Below are 12,877 nucleotides of genomic sequence, written 5' to 3' on the forward strand. Positions count from 1 at the left end.
CACTCGATGGGAGACAAAACAGGCCTGGCAGAGGGGAGGGATGGAGGCAGCCAAGTGGGTGTCTGGGGAAGGTGCGCCAGCAGAGGGCACAGCTGTGCAAGGGCCCTGGGGCAGGGCCACACCTGGTGTGCCATGTTCATGGCAAGGCGCCTGTGTGGCTGGAGCAGGGGAGTGAGGGGGGGGGACAAGGCAGGGAGGCCACCTGCGGGCACAGTGGGGCGCTGGGGGTGGGGGAATCCGAGTCACCAATATGGTAGCTAGCCAAGGGGGGCAGGACCTGAGCTATGTCCATCTGGTGGGTGGAAATGGAGGCAGAGGGCAGGCAGTGGGTTCCCTGGGGCCTGGGAGGGGAGCCCAGCGGCCCCTGAGGCACTTGGCCTGGTGCGGGCGGGGGCCATGGGCACAGTCACCAGCCTGTGCTGAGAGCAGGGGAAAGGTGCTGGGCCCTGAGCCCTCGCCGGGCCCACAGGCAGGCATGTGACTGCCCCCCCCAGTCCCACTGGCCGCCTGCCTCTGCTGGCCCGGCAGCACCCGCCCCAGACCCTATAAGGCCTGGGAACAGGGAGCTCAGGCAGCTGCCAGCTGCAGCCTGTCACCCTGTGGGAGCCTCGCGCACTTAGGTCAGCCGCCTCCTGCGCCGTGACCGGGCTGCAGGTGGGCGCAGGAGCTGCCGGACCACTCAGCAGGGCCACGAGGACCCTGTTCCCGCTCCTTCTCTGTCCCTTCCAGCTGTGGAGACCGTCACCATGTCTGCTGCAGAGGAAGGGAGACAGGACCCCCCCAAGTCCAAGGGCAAGGTAAGGGGGGCACATCCTGCCTGGCCTGGGGACTCCAGCCTCCAAGGTGTCCTCGGCTCCGGGCAAGGCCCCCGTGGGGCGGGAGGGCTGGAGAAGCCTGAGGGCGTCACAGCCTCCAATGCCTTGCCCATGGGGTGACCCAGGTGAGCCCCACCCCACCGGCCTCAGTTTCCCCGTCTGTGCGAGGGCAGCAGCAAGCGGTGGCCTTGGCATTCCGGTGGCCAAGTCCGCTCTGTCCACGGGGCAGGCTGTGTCTGCCCGCTGCTGCGCAGACGCCCAAGGTCACTGGAGCAAAGGCGGGGTGGGGCCAGGGGTCCCCGGGCGGCCGAGCTCACACTGCCTCTCCCCGCAGACCCTGAGCAGCTTCTTCGGGTCCCTGCCTGGCTTCAGTTCCGCCCGCAACCTGGTGGCCAGCGCCCACGGCTCCGGCAGACAGAGCCGGCCAGCAGCCAGCACCACAGGCGCCCCCGCCCCTGAGGCCACCCAGCCTCAGGCTCAGGGTGAGTGGACGGTGGTGGGGTGGGGGTCTGAGTCGGCCCAGACAGAGGGAGCCCCCAAAGGCACTGCTGCGTCCCAGACCCCACAGGCGGCCAGACAGGCGTGAGGACGGGAAGCGAGCTGGCCGTGGGGGCACAGACAGCGTGGGGACAGCACGCTCTCGCAGGCCCCACGCTCTGGGTTCCCACCCGGCTGCTGGTGTCCTGTGGGAAAGGCCGGGGTCTCTGCCCATCTGAGCTCCTGGAGGACTGCGATCCTGGCTCCCAGAGAGGGCAGCAGCTTCCCTGGGGCCACACAGCCTGGGTCTCCTTGTCCCAAGAGTCAGCTGGGACACTCCGGGCAGGCCCAGGACACGCAGAGCAGCTGCTGAGGGAACCCAGGGCTGGGGTGGCCACCAGGGCTGGGCCTCGCTGTGGGCCCAGGGCCCCGGGCAGCTGACTTGTGCCTCACATACCTTGGCCAACAGACGGCTGGCAGCTGCCAGGGGCGGGGCAGGGGCGGCCAGGGCTGTGTGGGCCCGGAGCTGGGCTGGGGCCAGCCGAGGACCCCACCGAGTCCTGCTCCAGGGCAATGCACTGCAGGGGGCAGGGAGACCCTGCAGGGGTGAGTGGCTGAGCCTGGCTGGACCCTCGATGTCACCTCCTGCTGTCCCTGGCCGGATGGCTGGGACACTCCTGACCTTTTGGGCTGTGCTGGGAAATTATGCAACAGGCTCCAGGGCAGCTGATCCCTACAGCGTCCCACACCCTCCCTGACAGCTTCTGTCCCCGCAGTGGCCACGGAGCCAGCACAGGTGCCCAGGGGTACAGAGGGACTGCAGCAGCCTCCAGAAAAGGTGAGAGGGGCGGGCGGGCTGAAGCCTTGGGGCCTCTTCTGGGTGTCCCATTCCTGCCACCCTGGACAGGGAGGAGACAGGCACGCCCCTGCGGGTCCTGCTGGGGGATCCGCATGGCCCCCTCCCCTCTGGGCTGTCTCCACGCCTGTGGAACGGGCACGGGCTCCACCCGGCATGCAGCCAAACAGCACCATGCTCTGTGCTCACCAGGCTGAGTCGTCCGCCCCTCAGGGAAGGCAACACAGAGGTGCTGAGCCACCCGCAGGTCACACAGCAGGGTGTGGCAGGCCGTGTCTGGACCTTTGGCAGTCTCAAGCTCAATAACCCATGCCACCTCACCCTCATCCTAGAAAGGGGGTCCACTGTGGTATCAGAGTCCCTGAGGCCTGGCCAAGCTGAAAGTCACAGCAGGACAGCCAAGCCCTGGCACCCATCTCCCCAGCACAGGTCCCAGTCTAGAGCTTTCCATGACTCCCCGCTCTGCTCATCTGCCAGATCCGGGACCTCAGAGGGCCAAGAAGTGCTGGGCTCACCCCTGAAGGGTCTTGAGCCCCAGTCCCAACACACCTGGCAGCCGGGCATGGGGCCACACCTGTAATCCCAGTGGCTTGGGAGGTTGAGGCAGGAGGATCGCGGGTTCAGAGCCGGCCTCAGCAACTCAGGGAGGCCCTGTCTCTAAATATGAAAGGGGCTGGGGAGGTGGCTCAGTGGTAAGTGGCCCTGGGTTCATTCTCTGGCACCAAAAACAAACAAAATATACACTCAGCAGCAGAGGTCACACCCCTCTGCATCAATTGAGCACCTACTGGTTCCAAGGGTTAAGGTGCCCTGATTCATCTCCTTCACCATTCCTGAAGGAGATGCCATTGTAATCACCATTTTTCGGGCTCAGAGAAGGACTGTGGCTTGTCTCAGGTCACATCTCAAGTACAGGAGAGAGCTGACTCAAACCCAGTTGTTTCAGAGCCAAGGTGGGCACCTGAGCTAACTGTGGGCAGAGCCAAGTGTGGAGAAGAGAATGTCAGCTTCTCAAGCCTAGTAACCATGGAAACCGGGGCCAGCTCCTTCCCTGCAGTGCAGCTGTCTTGGCCTTGCAGGGTGCTGAGCAGGATCCCTGGCCTCTATCCCCGCCAGGCCAGCACACCCGAGTCATGACACCACAAGTGTCCCAGCAGGCAGGACCTCCCCAGTTGAGACCTGTTGAATTAAAAAGCACATGCTTGGGCTAGGTGCGGTGGCACACACCTGTCATCCCAGCAGCTCAGGAGGCTGAGGCAGGAGGATTGGGAGTTCAAAGGCAGCCTCAGCAAAAACGAGGCACTAAGCAACTCAGTGAGATCCTGTCTCTAAAATGCCAAAAGGACTGGGGATGGGGCTCAGTGGTCGAGGGCCCCGGAATTCAGTCCCCAGTACCGGGGCCGGGGGTGAGGGTAGGCACACGCTTACCGTTATCTCCTGAAGGTGGTGAGCACCAGCCTGCCACCCAGTGTCCTGGGGAGCCTACGGAAATCTGCCCTTCTGGAGGCCAAAACTGATTCAGGTCACCAAGACCTTCTGTCTCCAACCCAATAGTGCCTCTACTCTGGTTATTACTCTTCTAAATCTTGATTTGCTTCTTTTACTCGAGTTTGTTCAATTTTCAAAAAGCAATCTGCCGCCAGGCGCAGTGCCACACACCTGTAATCCCAGTGACTCAGGAGGCTGAGGCAACTCAGTGAGACCCTGTCTCTAAATAAAATACAAAAAGGTCTGGGGATGGGGCTCAGTGGTTGAGAGCCCCTGAGTTCAATCCCTGATACCAAAATCACAAACAAAACCCCCAAAACCAATCTGCCTTCTCCACTGCTGCTGGGAAGCCAGGCTGGAAATCTGCCAGAGAATACAACAGGTGAGCACAGCACAGGGACCCTCGTGACATGGCCGAGCCTGAGGCCTGGGACCCTGGCGAGTATGCGAGAGCCACCAATGGGGACACTATTGAATGGGGCGTTGGGAATAACTGGAAAAGACCTTTAGCGCACTGTGACACCGGGCTCACGAGCCTGCCCTGGGACACCGGGGCTAACGTGGCTGACAAAGGGCCAGTGTGTCCGGTGGAACGGGGCAGTGTTTCCAGGGAGCAGGGCTCTGGTGCCTGCAGCCGCCGCAGGGCCTGCTGCCAAGGGAGGACGGTGAGCTCCAGGGTGCAGCACCCCAACTCTGCTGACCACTTGTGTTCTTTCTTTTCAGCTGATGTCAGAGTCCAAAGCCCTGGCAGGCTCCCAGATGACCAGGACCAAGGGGGCCATCTCCTCCGGAGTGGCCAGTGTGATGGATGCAGCTAAGGGCGTGGTCCAGGGAGGCCTGGACACCACACAGTCAGCACTCACAGGCACCAAAGAGGTGCTCTCCAGCGGGGTCATGGGGGCAGTAGACATGGCCAAAGGTGCTGTCCAGGGAGGCCTGGACACTTCAAAGGCCGTGGTCATTGGCACCAAGGACACAGTGACCAGTGGGCTCACTGGGGCAGTGAATGTGGCCAAAGGAACTGTCCAGACCGGCATGGACACCACCAAGAATGTGCTGATGGGCACCAAGGACACTGTATGTAGCGGGGCAACGGGGGCCATGAACGTGGCCAAAGGAGCTGTCCAGGGGGGCCTGGACACGTCAAAAGCTGTCCTCACAGGCACCAAAAATACAGTGACATCTGGACTCACCGGAGCAGTGAATGTGGCCAAAGGAACTGTCCAGGGGGGCCTGGACACCACCAAGACCGTGCTGACGGGGACCAAGGACACAGTGTCCACTGGGCTCATGGGGGCAGTGAATGTGGCCAAAGGAACTGTCCAGACTGGCATGGAAACCACCAAGAACGTGCTGACCGGCACCAAGGACACAGTGTCCACTGGGCTCATGGGGGCAGTGAATGTGGCCAAAGGAACGGTCCAGACCGGCATGAACACCACCAAGAACGTGCTGACCGGCACCAAGGACACTGTATGCAGCGGGGTGACGGGGGCCATGAACGTGGCCAAAGGAGCTGTCCAGGGGGGCCTGGACACATCAAAAGCTGTCCTGACAGGCACCCAAAACGCAGTGTCCACAGGGGTCATGGGCTCTATGAACGTGGCCAAAGGGGCCATACAAACTGGACTGAGCACGACCCAGAATATCGCCACAGGCACTAAGGACACCGTCTGCAGTGGGGTGACCAGTGCTGTGAACGTGGCCAAAGGAGCTGTCCAGGGGGGCGTGGACACCACAAAGTCTGTGCTCCTGGGCACCAAAGACACTGTGTCCGCAGGGCTCACAGGAGCAGTCAACATGGCCAAAGGGGCCGTCCAGACTGGACTGGACACCAGCAAGACCGTGCTGACTGGCACCAAGGACACAGTGTCTACTGGGCTCATGGGGGCAGTGAATGTGGCCAAAGGAGCTGTCCAGGGGGGCCTGGACACGTCAAAAGCTGTCCTGACAGGCACCAAAAATACAGTGACATCTGGAGTCACCGGGGCAGTCAATGTGGCCAAAGGAACTGTCCAGACCGGCATGGACACCACCAAGACCGTGCTGACAGGCACCAAGGACACTCTATGTAGCGGAGTGACGGGGGCAGTCAATGTGGCCAAAGGAACTGTCCAGACCGGCATGGACACCACCAAGACCGTGCTGACAGGCACCAAGGACACTCTATGTAGCGGAGTGACGGGGGCCGTGAATGTGGCCAAAGGGGTAGTCCAGGGGGGCCTGGACACCAGCAAGACCGTGCTGACGGGCACCAAGGACACAGTGTCCACTGGCATCATGGGGGCAGTGAATGTGGCCAAAGGAACCGTCCAGACTGGCGTGGACACCACCAAGAATGTGCTGATGGGCACCAAGGACACCATTTGTGGTGGAGTCACCGGGGCAGTGAATGTGGCCAAAGGAGCTGTCCAGGGGGGCATGGACACGTCAAAAGCTGTCCTCACAGGCACGAAAAATACAGTGTCCACTGGGCTCATGGGGGCAGTGAATGTGGCCAAAGGAACTGTCCAGACCGGCATGGACACCACCAAGAACGTGCTGACCGGCACCAAGGACACTGTCTGCAGTGGGGTGACGGGGGCCATGAATGTGGCCAAAGGAGCTGTCCAGGGGGGCGTGGACACCACAAAGTCTGTGGTCCTGGGCACCAAAGACACTGTGTCCATGGGGCTCACAGGAGCAGTCAATGTGGCCAAGGGGGCCATCCAGACTGGACTGGACACCAGCAAGACCGTGCTGACTGGCACCAAGGACACAGTGTCCACTGGGCTCATGGGGGCAGTGAATGTGGCCAAAGGAACCGTCCAGACTGGCGTGGACACCACCAAGACCATGCTGACGGGCACCAAGGACACCGTTTATGGTGGAGTCACTGGGGCCATGAACGTGGCCAAAGGAGCTGTCCAAGGGGGCCTGGACACAACAAAAGCTGTCGTCACAGGCACCAAAAATACTGTGACATCTGGACTCACCGGAGCCGTGAATGTGGCCAAAGGAACTGTCCAGGGGGGCCTGGACACCACCAAGACCGTGCTGTCGGGCACCAAGGACACAGTGTCCACTGGGCTCATTGGGGCCGTGAATGTGGCCAAAGGAGCTGTCCAAGGGGGCCTGGACACGTCAAAAGCTGTCCTCACAGGCACCCAAAACGCAGTGTCCACAGGGGTCATGGGCTCTATGAACATGGCCAAAGGGGCCATACAAACTGGACTGAGCACGACCCAGAATATTGCCACAGGCACCAAGGACACCGTCTGCAGTGGGGTGACCAGTGCCGTGAACGTGGCCAAAGGAGCTGTCCAGGGGGGCGTGGACACCACGAAATCTGTGCTCCTGGGCACCAAAGACACTGTGTCTGCGGGGCTCACAGGAGCAGTCAACGTGGCCAAGGGGGCCGTCCACACTGGACTGGACACCAGCAAGACCGTGCTGACTGGCACCAAGGACACAGTGTCCACTGGGCTCATGGGAGCAGTGAATGTGGCCAAAGGAGCTGTCCAGGGGGGCCTGGACACGTCAAAAGCTGTCCTGACAGGCACCAAAAACACAGTGACATCTGGACTCACCGGGGCAGTCAATGTGGCCAAAGGAACTGTCCAGACCGGTATGGACACCACCAAGACTGTGCTGATGGGCACCAAGGACACTCTATGTAGTGGGGTGACGGGGGCCGTGAATGTGGCCAAAGGGGTAGTCCAGGGGGGCCTGGACACCAGCAAGACCATGCTGACTGGCACCAAGGACGCAGTGTCCACTGGGGTCACTGGGGCAGTGAATGTGGCCAAAGGAACCGTCCAGACTGGCCTGGACACCACCAAGAATGTGCTGATGGGCACTAAGGACACTATCTGCAGTGGGGTGACGGGGGCGATGGATGTGGCCAAAGGAGCTGTCCAGGGGGGCCTGGACACGTCAAAAGCTGTCCTCACAGGCACGAAAAATACAGTGACATCTGGACTCACCGGGGCAGTGAATGTGGCCAAAGGAACTGTCCACGGGGGCCTGGACACCACCAAGACCATGCTGATGGGCACCAAGGACACCGTCTGCAGTGGGGTGACCGGGGCCATGACTGTGTCCAAAGAGGTAGTTCAGGGGGGCCTGGACTCCACGAAATCTGTGGTCCTGGGTGCGAAGGACATTGTGTCCACCGGGCTCACAGGGGCAGCCAATGTGGCCAAAGGCACTGTTGAGGCTGGCATGAGCTTCGCCAAATCCACGCTGCCCGGCACCAACGACACTGTCTGTGGTGAAGTCACCCATGTGGTGAGCCTGGCCCAAGGAGCCATGCAGGGGGCCCTGGACCCCAGCACCACTGCACTGACCAGCACTGCTCAAGCTGGTCCTGCTGGGCTGGCCAGGGCAGGGAATGCGGCCTCGGGTGCTGCCCACACCAGTCTCAGCAGTAGCCGAAGCTGGTGTCCTGGGGCCCAGGCCGAGGGCTGGGGTGGACCTGTTAGCTACAGCGCTACAGACCCAGGTGGCCAGCACACCGCTCTGACCCCCCCAGAGGCCCTGTCCTCCAGGGTCTTCAACCTCCCAGATCCCCCTGGAACTGGCTGGGAGCCTGCTGGGGAAGCCACAGGTGTCACCACGGCCCTGGTGCCTGATGTCGCTGACCTCACCCCCGGGGCCCTGAGGGAGGCGGCGGCCGCGGGGCAGCAGAGGGCCTCAGCTGTGTGCCAAGGAACCACTGGCTTCGCCGCGCTTCGGGACGAGCTGGAGGGGCTGGGGGAGATCTTCCACCCCATGAGCTCCGAGGAGCAAGGTGAGTGGGGCCGTGGGAGGGCTGTCCCCCTGCCCCGGGCGCCCAGCCACCCTGCAGGACGGCCTGGGCTGAAGGCTTCTTCCCCTCCAGCTCAGCTGGCGGCCTCCGGGCCGGGGCCCCGGGTGCTCTCTGCTGACCAGGGAAGCTACTTTGTCCGCCTCGGTGACCTGGCCCCGGGCTTCCGCCAGCGGGCTTTTGAACATGCCTTGAGCCACCTGCAGCACAACCAGTTCCAAGCCAGGGACACACTGGCTCAGCTCCAGGACTCCTTCCAGGTGGTAAGAGACTCCCCCTCCCGGGCCCCCTGCCCCCAGACCCCTCAAATGCCCCTGTGTCAAGGCATCCACGGGGCCTCCACACTAGGCCCAGGCCATGCTGTGCAGAGAGCAGGTGGTGGGGTGTCCCTCTGAGGCATGTTCTGGCCAACAAGGTGGCAGTGTGAAAGCCTGGAGAGGACAGAGACAGCAGGACAGCAACCTGGGTGGGCACGTGCCAGGAGCTGGGCACAGTGGTGCAGTGGGAAGCTGGGAGGGGCGCCACAGGCTGGTACAGCTGGAGCAGCTGGGCTCTGGGTGTACTGCAAATGTGGAGCACCCAAAGGTGTGTGGGTGAGGACGGAAGGCCCTGGTGACAACAGGAGGAAAGCAGGGTGCTGGGCAGCTGGGCACTGAACCCTGAGACTGGCTTTGGCCCTGGAGGCTTCTGCAGGAGCAGCAGGCTCAGTCTCACTGCAGGGAAGGCTGGAGGGAAGGCCCTGTGCGGGACAGGACGATGGGTCCTGGGAGGGCCGGGTGTATGTGCTGGGGACACAGCGACCAACAATGAGGTAAGAAACACCCAGTGAAGGACAGTGATGGACAGTTAGTGACAGGAAGGGACAGAGCCACTTCCCGCAGTGGGCAGGGAGGGCTCACCCAGAGGCAGCCTGGAGGAGTATGCCAGGGCTGAGTGGGCAGCAGGTGTCAAGGCCCTGAGGCCAGAGCATGCTGGGAGGGGTCAAGGGACAGATAGGAACCTGAGTGACCCCTGCAGAGAGAATGATGGGGTGTTGGTGGGGATAAGGCCACAGATGTCCCTGAGGCTAGACCACACGGGCCTAGTGAGGACTTGGGTTTTCCCCGAAGGGAAGCCGTGGAGGGTCCTGGGCTGGGTGTGCCATGATCCCACTGGCAGTCCACCTGAGCACCTCAGGGGAGGGGACTGTGTCCTCAACACAGAGGAGCCCACTGCTCATGGCACTCCTGCAGGGCCATGGGGAAGGTCTGGTTGTGAGACTCTAAGGCCAGCACCCTATGAATGTCCCCAGTCCCAGCCAAGGCACCATCATGTCCCCAGTGCGTCTCTCTTTCTAGATTGAGAAGGCCATGAAGGCTCCACAAGGACAGCTGTTCCTGGACCAGGGATCGAGTGCCAGAGCAGAAGATCTTGGTCCCCAAGAGGTGTGTCTGGTACTGGGTGGACCCCCTCCTGCCTGGCCCTGGGTCCGCTCACCGTGCTCCTTCCTCCCACAGGCGCAGGACACAGCGGCTCTGTCCAGGGTGTGCACCCTCCTCAGGCAGCTGCACACAGCCTCCAGCGGTCTGGCCTCCAGCCTCCAGGGCCTGCCGGCCGGGCTCCAACAGCAGGTCGGGCAGGTGCGGCACAGCCTCTGTGAGCTCTACGGCATCGTGTCCTCGGCTGGGTCGGTTGGGGAGCTGCCAGCCGAGCGCCTGGCCCAGAGCCGAGCAGGAGTGAGCCAGGCATGGCAGGGGCTGGACCAGGTGCTGGATGGCCTGCAGCACAGGCCCCCGCTTGGCTGGCTGGTGGGGCCCTTCGCCTTGGTCCCTGGTGGGCAGCCATAGGCATCTGCAGACCAGAGCACAGATGTCTCCTACTGCTTGCACTGCCCAGGGAGCCACGCTCAGAGCCTCCTCCTGGCCCCAAATCCAGCTCTGGTCCCTCAGAGCCCTGGGCCCTGCAGGCTAGAGCTGGCCGAAACAGGAGTCATAGGGCACGCAACTGTCTGAGTTCAGCCACCATGTTCCAGGGCCTAGGCCTGTGTCCCCACTCCTTTCTCCCCTCTCCTGACCTAGGAGCTGGGCTCCCTCAGACCGCTGACCAGGGCCCGGCCTGAAGCCCTTCAGTGAGCACGTCAATTAGGAGAATGGAAACACGCCCAGTGTAAGGTGCGCTCCACTTGTCCCACTGCAGACTCCTTATCTTTAGGGGGCTCTTCTAGGCCCTCAATGTGGCTCCACGGCTATCGTCTTACGGGTGGCTCCCACGACCACCTGGCTCTGAAAGCAATCCCAAAGCCCTAAGCAACCTCACTGTCTTTTTTTGTCATTTGGTACCAGGAATTGAACCATTCAACCTAGCAAGGGACACTTAACCACTGAGCCACATCCCCAGCCTCTTTTTTATATTTTATTTAGAGACAGGGTCTCACTGAGTTGCTTAGGGCCTCACTAACTTGCAAAGGCTGGCGCTGGCTTTGAACTTGTGATCCTCCTGCCTCAGCCTCCTGAGCTGCTGGGATTACAGGTGTGGCCACCATACCCGACCCATATGGTCCCCCCAACCCAGTAGTGGGTATGGAACCCAAGACCTCCCAAATGCCAGAGAAGTGCCCCACTGCTAAGCTCCGCTCACAGTCCTTTTATTTTGAGATAGGGTTGGCTAAGTTGTCCTGGCTGGCCTTGAACTTAAGATCTTCCTGCCTCAGCTTCCTACCTAGGCGACAGGTGCACCCCCATACCGCATACGTAAGGTGTCTTGAGAACCTTGCTCCCTTGTTGCAGAATTGTGTTAGAATACCACAGCCACCCTGAGGCAGACGCTCGCCACCTCTGCTAGCACCCAGTGAGGCTGAGAAAGGGCTTCCTGAGGACAAAGCTGCTGCCAGCCAGCAGAGTCACCTCCACAGCTTTGCACTGGCTTGACTATTGGGTGAGGGAAGTGACAAACCAAGCTACTTCCTGTCTCTGGCCACTTACCCACAGTCCTCTGGTCCTTGAGGAGGCAGGGCTGAGGCAGCCAAGCAAAAGTGTGAACAGAGGGGACGGAGCCTGACAGAGCCTGCTCAGCATGCTTTGAGATCTGGATTAGGCCAAGGTCTGCCTGGGTGATAACTATGGAGACCCCTTCTTCCCTAGCCATACTCCCCTTGATCTTCAGGGGGACCCTGAGAGGGGGATGAGGACATTAGAGCTGCATCGATCAGAAAAACTGACAGGTGACCAACCAGCCCGCTTTCCAGTTCTAACCCTCTCCTCTCCTTGCCCCGAGTGCCCAGAGATGGGGACACTCAGGGTGTCCATGAGCCAGGAGCTTCCTTGCTGCTGGGCCCCACTCACTGCTACAGCGGGGAGCAGCTGCCTCATGGAAAGCCAGTGACCAGAGACCTGTTCTCCTCCCAGAACCCTGTAGCACAGTGATGACCATGCTACATGGAAACTTGCATTTCTTTTTTTAAGCACCATCTTCTCAGAAAAGAACCCGGGTCCTTTGAGCTCCAGCAAGTGCAGGATGGGTGAGCTGCTTCGCCCAAGGGTCACCGTGGATGCCTGGAGTAGTGCAGGGCCAGGTCACATCAGCTTAGCTCTAAGCTGGAGAAGCTGTGCCTCAGATGACAGGGCTACTCTTGAGTGCCCAGCCAGCTCTGCCAAGGCTCCTTCTGTCTGTTCCACATGCAGTCACTAGACGGTGGGGCCAGGACATCAGGTCCATCCAAACCAAACCTGGGTCTGAGGCTCAGGAGTTCCTCCCTGCAGACCACACCCACTTCCCATCTGGATAGGGGAACTTGGTCATCACAGGCAGGGGACAAACACTAGAAGCCACTGTTGAAAGAACTACCAAGTAACAGGTGTCCATACAGTAGAGTCATGAGGTGGGGTCACCCTCTTGCACCCGTGAGGAGGGCCACATGCCAAGCTCACAGGAGCTGGCAACGCAGTTGGCACGAGCAGGGAGGCCCACACCAAGGCTCATGCGGGGTAAAAGCTCAATAGAGGAGACAACTGCAGCACCCTCTAGGCCCCAATGCCTGGGAGCGCTGAAGCCTCCTACAGCCTAGGGGCGACAGACACACTAGAGTCAGGGCACATAAGCTGAGACATTCAGGGAAGGTGTACTCTGCACTCTGCCCTCTGAGCCACCGCTATTCCTGCTTGGCCTGCCCGCACCAGGCTGCCAAAGGCAGGAAGAGCCACCCAGCAGCCTCTGTCTGAGCTGTGGAGTTCAGAGCCTCGTTTCTCCTCCTCTCCTGGAGGCCCTGCTCCATCCAGCCTCCTTTGCCACTAGCACCATGGGGCCTGAGGTACTGCAAGAACAGTCACTCTCACTGCTCATGGTGGCCCAGTAGCTTGACCCTCTGTCCCCTAAGGGCCTCTGACAGCTGCAAACTGCTCCCTGGCCCTGGGCCCCGCTTCACCCACCAGTGATGCTGGAAAACCAAGTCAATAAAAGCAATCTTTTTTCATTAAAAAA

The 12,877-nt window shown here is 61.1% G+C and overlaps 1 protein-coding gene across 2 annotated transcripts; it reads left to right on the top strand.

Annotated features, from left to right (window-relative positions):
- The first annotated feature begins 532 nt into the window (after positions 1–532).
- On the top strand, positions 533–12,877 carry Plin4 (perilipin 4). Of its 2 annotated transcripts, none has more exons than XM_076851277.2 (7): positions 533–797; positions 1,150–1,297; positions 2,054–2,130; positions 4,360–8,407; positions 8,498–8,685; positions 9,760–9,846; positions 9,919–12,877. In XM_076851277.2, the coding sequence occupies exons 1-7, from the start codon at positions 747–749 to the stop codon at positions 10,246–10,248; spliced, it is 4,929 nt and encodes a 1,642-aa protein (XP_076707392.2). In that variant the 5' UTR covers positions 533–746; the 3' UTR covers positions 10,249–12,877. The 2 variants fall into 2 exon arrangements, with proteins under 2 accessions (XP_076707392.2, XP_076707401.2); XM_076851286.2 differs by having other exon boundaries at positions 2,069–2,130.

This window comes from Callospermophilus lateralis, chromosome 1 (genome assembly GCF_048772815.1).
Source record: "Callospermophilus lateralis isolate mCalLat2 chromosome 1, mCalLat2.hap1, whole genome shotgun sequence".
NCBI lineage: Eukaryota > Metazoa > Chordata > Mammalia > Rodentia > Sciuridae > Callospermophilus > Callospermophilus lateralis.

Excerpts from the sequence above, each read along its gene's own strand:
- Plin4 (XM_076851277.2), top strand. The coding sequence starts at position 747 with ATGTCTGCTGCAGAGGAAGGGAGACAGGACCCCCCCAAGTCCAAGGGC. Across the intron at positions 1,298-2,053 it reads CACCCAGCCTCAGGCTCAGG|CTTCTGTCCCCGCAGTGGCC; the intron begins GTGAGTGGACGG and ends CCTCCCTGACAG. Across the intron at positions 8,408-8,497 it reads CATGAGCTCCGAGGAGCAAG|CTCAGCTGGCGGCCTCCGGG; the intron begins GTGAGTGGGGCC and ends CTTCCCCTCCAG.